General features: G+C 40.2%; 1 protein-coding gene across 1 annotated transcript in view; it reads left to right on the plus strand.

Annotated features, from left to right (window-relative positions):
- The window catches only part of ADAM23 (ADAM metallopeptidase domain 23), a 95,300-nt gene extending 85,513 nt beyond the window's left edge, over positions 1-9,787 (plus strand). The window contains exon 24 of the mRNA XM_015415998.1: positions 9,693-9,787. Coding sequence (XP_015271484.1) covers positions 9,693-9,787 — 95 coding nt within the window. The remainder of the gene's footprint in view (positions 1-9,692) is intronic.
- The last annotated feature ends 721 nt before the right edge of the window (positions 9,788-10,508 follow it).

The following is a 10,508-nucleotide window of genomic DNA, read 5'->3' on the forward strand; positions in this document are numbered from 1 at the left end:
GTCACATGTTTTCCCCCCCCCCCCATCTTGTCTGACTTTTCAAAACAGTTTGGCATGTGGCTTTGAGGCCTTCTATTTGAAAAGGCAGGTCTTAAGATCCAAAGAAAACGCAGAGTAATCATATACTTCTTTGAATTCTGCCCGCAGTTCTTCAAGCTGTGCCTTTACAGTAGGCAGTAGCTGAAGGAGGATTGCAGTTTTGTGTCGTAGATTGTACACTGCAGTCCTGTATACAGCTATTGAAGTCTAAGCTCAGTAAAGTCAGTAGACTTAGACTAAAATGACTTTGCAAAGGACTGTACTGTCAGTATCCTGAAGGACAGCTGTTTCTGGGTAGATGTTAGAAAAAGTTAGGCTTCAGTTGCACCAGATTCTGAGAGGCTATTAAGCAGCCTATTTGCCTTCACTATCCTGGTAGCTTTCTTGAGCTATCCCTTGGAAGTGCCTGCTCCCTGGAGTGACATCACTGCGTTTCAGGGTTTCTGGTTTGAAATGTTAGGTTGGAAGGCAAAGTTACTATAATTTGGGTTTTTAAATTTTGTTTTTAAAATTTCTAAACCTTCTGTTTATAGTGTTCATTTAAGTTTGTTTATTAAAACATTTATACCCTGCCTTTTCTTTGGGGCTCAAGGCATCTTACAAATCCAGATTTAAAACATACAAAGTACAGTAAAAACCCCAACAGCCCCCACCAAATATCCTATTAAAAGCCCTAGCAAATAAAGTGGGCTTTCACCAGCTCCTAAAAACAGGCCCCGCCCCCTTTCTTAGGGAGGCTATTTCATAGGCTGGGAACTGGGACAGAAACAGAAGGGGCTCTGCTCAGTAACAGGTAGGCTGAGTTTCCTTGCTGTTCTCCGCAAACATTAACAGGAGACCTACATGTAGTGGAAGTTGCTTTTATCATGCTAACCCTTAAAGAAAGCCTCAGTCATGAAGCTTGTATTTACAATTAAAGCTGTAACTGTTCCTGGTACATCAAATGAAAAAAAGTCAGTTAACACACTACACATTTTGCATTTCTCACAGTCACAGAGTAATGGCATTATTAATTTTATTTATTTGTTTTTCAAATTTATATCCCGTCTCTCCCCACAGCAAATGCAGCTCGAGACAGCTAACAACAATATAGAATAACATGATTTCAGTAAGTTAAATATCATATAACTACTAACATCAGTAAGTTAAATATCATATAACTACTACTAACATAATATAAAACCAATATAAGTAAATGACAGTAAAATCGGTATAAAAGTCTAAAAATGTCAGTATCAAAAACTGATAAAAGTCTAAAAATATCAGTATCAAAAACTAAAAGCCAGAAGAGCTGAAAATTAGAGTGGAGAAATAACCAGAGCTGAGCAGAGACTGGCTGATATAAACACAATCAAATGAAAGCCTGTTGAAAAAGTTCAGTTTTACATGCCCTGCGGAACCTAACTAGGTCCCAGAGGGCACGAGTCTCCTTTGACAAGGCATTTCACAAATACTGGGTGACCACAGAAAAAACCCTGGCCCTAGTGGTAGAGAGCCAAGCTAATCAAAGGCTAGATACCACGAGATGTTGAATGCGAGTTGTCAAACTCAGCAACATGGAGTCATACTGGGAGAGAAGTTAAGATGGTCCCAGACCATTTAGGGCTTTAAAGGTGAGAACCAATACCTTGAGTTTGATCAGGAACTAATTTGAAGCCAGTACAGCTGCTGCAGTGGCTTACAGGTTAAGATCTGTAGTTCAGCAGTTCGAGACCCAAATGCTGCATGACGGAGTGAGCACCTGTCTCTGGCCCCAGGTCCTGCCAACCTAGCAATTCGAAAGCCAATTGCAAGTAGGTAAATAGGTACCACTTTGGCGGGAAGGTAACAGTGTTCCGTGCGCTTCAGCATTTAGTCATGCTGGCCACATGACCACGGAAATGTCTTCGGACAGCACTGGCTCTTTGGCTTGGAAACAGAGATGAGCACCGCCCCCTAGATTCGACTGCCTTTCGAGTAAGGGAAACCTTTACTTACAGCTGCTTCAAGATAGGTTGGATGTGCATAGACCAGGGTGTACTGGTCAAAAGTCTGGCAGTCATGTTCTGGATAAATTGCAGTTTCTGAATCATCTTCACAGGCAGCCCTGTGTAGAGTGAGTTGCGGTGGTCCAGTCTGGAGGTGACCATGGCATGAATCACCATGTCCAGGTCCAGCTGAGACAAATAGTAGGCCAGCTGGCTTGCTTGGTGAAGAAGGAAGAATGCAGACCTTGCCACCTTGAACACCTGTGCGTCCAGTGATAGCGAAGCATCAAGCCCAGACCCCCAACACAGAGGTCCCATAGAAATGGTTGCCTTAAGTAAAAGAAATTCTGAGAGGAATTTATCCATCCTGTGTGAAAAAGACAAATAACTTTAGTTTAAAAACTGTTGCTTTTCTAAGTGTACTTTTCATATTAACAACCATAAATTAGAACAACAAAACCCCAAGGTTTTTCATTCCAATTATATTAGAGCTGCCTTCTGTTACCATTAGCCCTCCAGTGGTGGAACATACCTCTTCCACAGGAAGCAGGCTCTGTGCATTGGGGGAGAGCTCCCCCATTAGTTGAACAGAACCCTTGGATCCGACCTGATTAAATCAGCTTATGGACGTTTTAGTTGCTGTATTTGACTTCGCTGTACCTCTAGCTGTGAATTATAATTACTTTAGATGAATATTCTTTTTTGAAAATGTCATGGTCTGCTTTCTTTTTTGCTACTGAAAAAAAATCATAGTGGGGGAAAATTACAGTTTAATAGAGTAAAAGCTCATTGTGCCAGTTTACAGTTTAATAGAGTAAAAGCTCATTGTTGGAAGGAATGCCAGGTTTTAATATTTAAAATAACACCACCATCAAAAGAAGTTTTCCAATAGGGCATGTTGAAATTCCATCAGTATTGTGAATGATCTAGATTTAAAAGATGACTGCGTTGATGTGACTTTGGAATGAATACAGTGTACTTCAGTTGCTTCTGTTCTTTTCTTCTCAGAGACGGTCATAAAGAATACACCCTGAAGTACAAACCCAGTATTTAGAAACTGAAAGGAAGATCCATGTTTAAGTTTCTTTGGTGCAGGGGATAAGAAACATAAGCAGAGCCCTGCTGAATCAGACCAGTGATCCGTAAAGTCCAGGAGCATGGACTGTATCTGGTACTAACATCCTTTTTCACACAGTGACCAACCAATGGCCTTGGAGGGCCAACTAAAGGGCAAGAGAGGCCAAGGCCTTCCCCCAGTGCTACCTACTAGGACTGGCATTCAGAAGTTTACTGCCTCTAGAAGTTAGATCCAGTTGGTCAGCCATGTTGGTCTGAAGTAGTAGAGCAAATTTAGAGTCCAGTGGCACCTTTAAGACCAACAGAGGTTTATTCAAGGTATGAGCTTGTGTGGGCATGCACACTTTTTCAAACACATTGGAAGGGTCAAACATATATCTTTGTGCTTGAGAATGTCCATAAGTGGAAAAACACGCTATGGTGTTGTGGAGGTTGCCAGTCCCAGTTTTGGGGAAACTGGACAGGCTCAAGAGGGCAACAGTGGGAATGAACAGCACACAGAGCAGTAAGTAGGCAGGTTTTAGAAGGGTGGCAGTACTAGTCTGCCATGGCAAAAAACAATGAAGACTCTTACAACACCTTAAAGATCAGTGAATTGATTTAACTTGAGCTTTCATGGGCTGTATGAAGGCCTTGGTGCATCAGCAACAGTAGTTTCACCCTTGAGGCCAGTTCCTGCTTGCCCCAGCCAAGTTGTTGGTTATCAAGTAGCATAGCTAGAATTACATGTAGTCCACTCATACTGTATATAGGGCATGTACTTGTAGGATGCTGTAGGAACAGCCCTGTTGCCTAGCAGAAGCCTCCACTCCCTTCTTGAAAGTGGCAGGGATGCAGTTTCTGCAATACTGCAGAAGACAGTCCATGGCTTTCACAGCTACAGTCTGGCATTTCGATGTTTTAAGTTAATTATCACATCATACTTTTAAAAAACGCACTAAGTATTTGGATGCACTTTAGGTGATATTTCTGAAAGTTACAACAATTGTGCATGTTTTAGATCAAGATGTGTAGCCATGTTAGTCTGTCTAGAGCAGTAGAAAAGAGCAAGAGTCCAGTGGCACCTTAAAGACTAACAATATTTCTGGCAGGGTATGAGCTTTTGTGAGTCACTGCTCACTTCTTCAGATGGAAGAGCTGTATCTGAAGAAGTGAGATGGAAGAACTATCTGAAGAAGTGAGCAGAGACTCATGAAAGCTCATACCCTGCCACAAATTTTGTGCATGTCTTGTTTGATTGGCTGACTGTTCAGTGGTATATTTCTGACAGCACAAGTGTTTCACCTTTACCTTTACCTTTACTTTTAAAAAATGCACTAAGTATTTGGATGCACTTTAGGTGATATTTCTGAAAGTTACAACAATTGTGCATGTTTTAGATCAAGATGTGTAGCCATGTTAGTCTGTATAGAGCAGTAGAAAAGAGCAAGAGTCCAGTGGCAACTTAAAGACTAACAATATTTCTGGCAGGGTATGAGCTTTTGTGAGTCACTGCTCACTTCTTCAGATGGAAGAGCTGTATCTGAAGAAGTGAGATGGAAGAACTATCTGAAGAAGTGAGCAGAGACTCATGAAAGCTCATACCCTGCCACAAATTTTGTGCATGTCTTGTTTGATTGGCTGACTGTTCAGTGGTATATTTCTGACAGCACAAGTGTTTCATTACTTTTGAGGGTCCCAAACTAGGAGTGTGTTTAAAGTGTAAATAAATGTTACAAGGGTGGGAGAAATCAATTTTTAAATGGAATCTTGCACCAATCCACCCTTCTGTGGCATAACCGTGAATGGGAAGGCCTTGGCATGTGGATTGATAGAGCCTCTTCCCCTTCCCCAGCTGATCCTCAGTGATGCTCATAGCAGCCACTATTTTCAAAAGGGGGCCCATGCTCAGCTTTCATATACACACGCAGTCATCCCTCTCTCCTAGGACCGTGGCCCATCTAATTGGTACGCAGAGCACCAAGGGTGGTTGGATGTGTACGTGGGAGGTAAACACAGCCCCCCTGTTAAAAGTAACATGCTACAGCTGAAGGTCAGCCAGGGAACAGAAGGGAGGATATGGCGCATCTCTCCCACATGCAGCTGCACCCTGGCAAGGATGGCCCTGGCCTTGGTTTACAGAACATTGCACGTTCTCGTTTTCTCTCTCTCTCCCCCTCTCCCCCCCTCCCCCCTTCTTTCTCTGTCTCCGTAAGCTTTTAAACTGGTGTTTACAACACATTTACATTCAGGTAAATATAGTCTCTGTTAACTCCGTATTTCTAAAGCTGAACTGCGTGATCTGTACAGTGAATTATAAAAGTATTGAATCATTTTGAGGTGCCATTTAATTTTTCTTTTCAGAAATCTTCTGTGCACATAATAACTTTTTAAAAAAATCTTCCCTTTTCCCTCCACACAGTGAGCATGGCCACTAACAGGCTTATAGGTGCAGTGGCAGGGACCATTCTGGCTCTGGGGGTGATTTTTGGAGGCACAGGGTGGGGAATAGAGTAAGCATTTTTCTTAGTTTAAGAGTTTTATGTTTGGTGCCTAGTGTGTGAGGTAACTGTACGCATCTGAGCCCTTTGTGTACTATCCCATTAGCTTTGTGTTCTGTTGTGACTGTATTTGTCATGTGATTTGAATGTGTCTGTGTCATGTGATTTGCTCATGCAGTGTTTAACCCTCTCCTGTCTGGGACAATGTGGGGCATAAAACAATGTGTGTGAATTTTATACCATTGCAAATAATGCAATTCAATGTTTTATCTGTTTTTAGTTCTCTAAATTGTAAAAAGAATTTTTAAAATTATTATTGCGAAATGTTTTCCAACAGACAGCTTGGACTACTTCATATAATTTGGTTTATTGCCATTGATGGGGCATTCAGTGTAATAGTGGGGGGAAATATCCAAGCTGCACAATAAGAAAATAGCTTTCCTTAAGAACTACAGAATTTGTATAATTTTTATTTTAACATTTTTTTAACTTCAATTTTTCTAGGATTTTTAGTTCCCTTAGAGAATAGTTTTCTGTGTTGAATGAAAGATTTATGCTGTGGTCCACCCAGAGAAATCTGCACATGAAAACAGCTTTCCAAATACACAGCTAGTGTGTGTCCAGATATGCATCTGGATGTGTATCCTCATTGTCATCACACTCATGTGGGTCCTCTTGACCTGACAGGATGCATCGTCTGATAAGCATGAGGAATTCCCAACTAGAGCTGGACTCAGGGCTTAAATAGTGATATTTGGATTTATATAGCTTTGAGAATAACAGCTGGGAGTTTAGCTAGCACACCAGTGCAGTCCTAAACAGGGTCACGTGCTTTGTCAGTGGATTTAGAAGGGTGCAATTCTGTTTAGGATTGCATTGAGCTAACAGCTGGAATTTGAGTGGAGTTACATTTACACCCCTCCTGAATGCATTGATGTCAAGATTCAAGAGTGTAACTGTGTTCAGGAATGTACTGTAATTGGTATCTGTGCCATCCCTTTACAGACCTGGAGTGATCATGGGATAAAGAAATTACTAGAGGAATTACTCATATTGCAGACCTTGTTTTGATTGCCATTGAAGGTGTTTAGTTTTTTGGGGGGGGGGGTTACTTTTCTTTCCCTTTCTCTTCGTTCTGTTCTTTAACAATGGACTGATTTGAATAGGAGTTTGTTTATAGCATCAACAAATAGTTTGGCTATCAATCAGTTACCACAGTAATTTAAAAATGTGCCCAGATGTGTTATGGCAGACTGGATTATGTAAAAGTAAAAAGTGCCGGTGATACTGGACTGATCTGTTTGGAGCGTTACTTAGTTCATGTTGCCTTAGTGACAATACAGGTTTGTTTTATTGCCTCTTATGTTTACTAGAAATAACTATGCCCCAGGATTTTTCAGAATGTATATTCTTTACGTAATATGTAGTCTGTATCCCATTAAAGCTATTAGCCCATGTGGAACCAGGATTTGGGGTCTGTGCTGCTGCAGAAAAGTGCATACTTATTCAAAGTAGCAGCGATGTTCAAAGAGAATTTGTAACACAATTTCTTTATGAGGACCAACTAAAATGTAAAAAAGTAATCAAGTTTTTAAGTGTATCAGAACATCAGGCAAAATGTTAAGGAAAATAAAAGGTGGGTGGAGAGAGAGAGAAAATATTGCGCATAATAGTGTCTAAATTTTCACTTTATAATAATTTAAAATATAACAGAGGAAATTGGGTTAGGCTGTGCTTTGTGCAGATTTATCTCCTGCTTACAAACAAGCAATGACTGCTCTCTCTGAAAATACAGAAAGCGACAATTATTTTGGATCTGCCTCCAATGCTACTAGTAATGCATAGTCCTTTGTAAGGCAGAGTATCTTCATAGTAGCAAAGTGGGAGATGAATTTACATTAGGTAGAGGGTCAGATCAGATACTGTAATGTGGTTTGGGAGGTAGTCTGTGGATTGCCTCGTGGGAGAAATCCTGTCAGTTGGCAGAAAGCCGTCTTCCTCTAGTTCCAGGATTTCTCTCTCTCTGGATGGCTGGATTTCAGATGCCTCAGATGAGATCAAGTTGGTTAATCCTGTCTATCTGGATTTTTTAAACTCTTAAGAAGCTGCAGCGTTTGGAAATTATTTTCTTCCTTCACAAAAAAGTTGGTCCATCAGAGGTAATGGAACTCTTCATTTGCTGCCCTGAGCATGCATAGACAAGTACATCAGGTACTTTATATGTTCAAAGATAACATTGTTTCTCCTCTGTTAACTGCATATAAATCACTCTTGCTATGCTGGGGTTAGTATGGAATAGAAACTGCATCAGATAGAGGAGTTGCATTTTCCAGATGTTCCTCCTAAACAGCGTAACAACCTCACGTTTTCATCCCATTGGCTGTCCTCTTTGGGGGCTGCAGTGAGAGGTGCGAGAGCCTTCATGGGTGGAAATCCTTCCATGGCTGGAAACAGAGAAGGAAAGAAATAAAGTAAGGTATGGGCATTGGCCACTGCTTTAAACAGTGAAGCATTCTCCTTTCTCCCTTCACATGTAATCAGGAAAACCATATTTGACAGTGCTGACATCTGTTTGGTACACAAGGGCTGGGGCTACAGTGAATATGCCTCTCACATAATTCTGCATCGGTAAAGGTGGCAAATGTTTGCTGGTTGATGTTACAAACTCTTTAACCTATCCGTACTACTCATAAGTGATGAATTTTCTGCTGCAGCACACTCAGAAAATCCCTACAACATGAAGAAATGGTAAAACAAAAAGCATTTGCAGATAATTTTTCCTGTTTATCGTTGCAAAGAAAGCTAGGGACTGAGTGCTTTGATACAGGGCCAGATATTGTACCAAAAGTGGTCTAGTTATATACTGTTCCTTCCAGGAGTCTTGGATTGTGATACATCATGGAGTTGGTGGCCTTGGATTATGAATGTTGTCTTTAAAATGGAATACTGGTGTCATCCCTTAAATTACCATTACTTGCTTTCTCTTTCCCACTTTTTTTCTGATGCCCTTCTTTTTTGTTGGGTTTTCCAGGGAGTTCTCTCTGAAAGTATTCCAAACACATATAAATCTTGCAGATGTGTTTTCTAAAACATTCAGTTCTTTGTCAAAACAGAAGCATATACTTGGTGACATAAAGCTTGTTTAAGAAATATTTAAATGTTGCTATGTAAATTTAGATTAGTTTAAATTCGAATCGGAAGTTTCGGTGTATATTCTGGCAAGGAACTGGTTTGCTCATGCAAGCATGGTAGACAATCTCATTTCTTTTTAACTGTGCAAATGAAGAAATTCAGTGATAGTTGTTGCTTCTCAAACATTCAGTTAATCCTTTTTAGAAAATTAGACAAAATGCATAAAACAAACTTTAAAAAAAACCTTCATGTTTTGTCTTGCCAGAGTACAGTGAAGAGTGCTTTGTTGTTTGGAATGTTTCAGATTATTCAATCAAGCACTCTTCCCTCTCAATTTCTTCGAAATGGGGTATGACCCAGCCAAAGTAAAGCACATTTAATTCCCATTGTTTTAAAAGTAAGGGAAATTCCTCTCTCGCTGAAATCAGTGAGTGTGTTTGTTTTTTGACTGGAGCATATCCATGATGTTGGTTGCTAATGCAAGATAATAATAATCTCATTTAATCATAGTCTCCATTTCGACAAAATTCTGTGTACCTGCTAAGGAGCTTTCAGTCAGTGAAATAAATGGGAAAGCAAAGTATTATACATTTCACAAGTTCAACATTACTTTAAAATAGAGCTTTAGTTTAATTACTCAAAACAATTTCTCAGGCTGCTTTGATATTAAGTATAACCATTATTTTAATTTTAAATGAATTTCCCTCTTTTGTTGAGACAATCTAGAGAATATTTTCTTGTTTTAAAAGCAGGTGATATGGAGGTATAGCATCAAGAACAAAGCATAAAAGAATTAAACAATGAGCAAGGATTTTGTTTACTTTCTGTCTTTGTCTTCCTGTGTATTTTTAAAAATAACCATGGCCCTTTTAGTGATGCTGGTGTTAAAATAATTTTATAGCACTCTTATTTTTAATTGCTTGACTACATTTCCCATGATGTGAATGAATTAAGTGGTTGGTTCTTATGTCTTTCTTCCCATAATCCTTTGTCACAGGTCCTAGTGCCACCAATCTTATAATAGGTTCCATCGCTGGTGCCATCCTGGTAGCAGCTATTGTCCTTGGGGGGACAGGATGGGGCTTTAAGTAAGCAATGCCGCATGTCTTCTCTTCAGTGGCTATGGCATCTCTCTCTTCTGCTTACATCACTAAATTTTGAGTTCCTGCTACAAGACCTCTGGTAACGTTTCACTGAAATGATTCCATATTTAGTAAAGAGCCAAAACATACTGCTTAAAAAGTCCTCAAAATGTCACCAGGATGCAAAGCCATATAATAGTAAAATTATGGAAATTGAGCTGCTTACTTTCACTCTGGTCAAAAAGATATTTCTGTTTGTCGCAGTGTTTCCATAAACACTTCATAGGAAGGCTGAGTTATGATAAAAAAAATCCTAAGGGTGCATTTTGAAAACACACAAGTTGAACCTATTTGAATGCCTAGGAATGGGACTTTCAATTGAACCGTCTTAATATACATTGGAGGTGCATGGTGCACAAAGGAGCCGGCTGTACAGGCCATTGAAGCAGTTTGCATTGTTGTCGCAGCATTGTCTGGAGTTGATTTGATCATGCAAATTGCAGCTGTGTGGTTCCATTGGTTCCTACGGCCAGTGCCACTGTGTGAGGGCATTGGAAGACTAGATGATACAGTGAGTGTATGGCCGCTGATGGAAGTCGTAGGCTGCATCCCCCTCCTCACTTCTCCCCCTCCTCTTTAGTAAAATTTGTAGCAAGACCTCGTAATGTTGAGTTTCCACACCCCCATAATGCACTTTGTTGGGGTTCATGCTTGGAGGGGCATACTGTCTC

Source organism: Gekko japonicus, unplaced genomic scaffold (genome assembly GCF_001447785.1).
Source record: "Gekko japonicus isolate JY-2015 unplaced genomic scaffold, Gekko_japonicus_V1.1 scaffold123, whole genome shotgun sequence".
NCBI classification, from domain to species: domain Eukaryota; kingdom Metazoa; phylum Chordata; class Lepidosauria; order Squamata; family Gekkonidae; genus Gekko; species Gekko japonicus.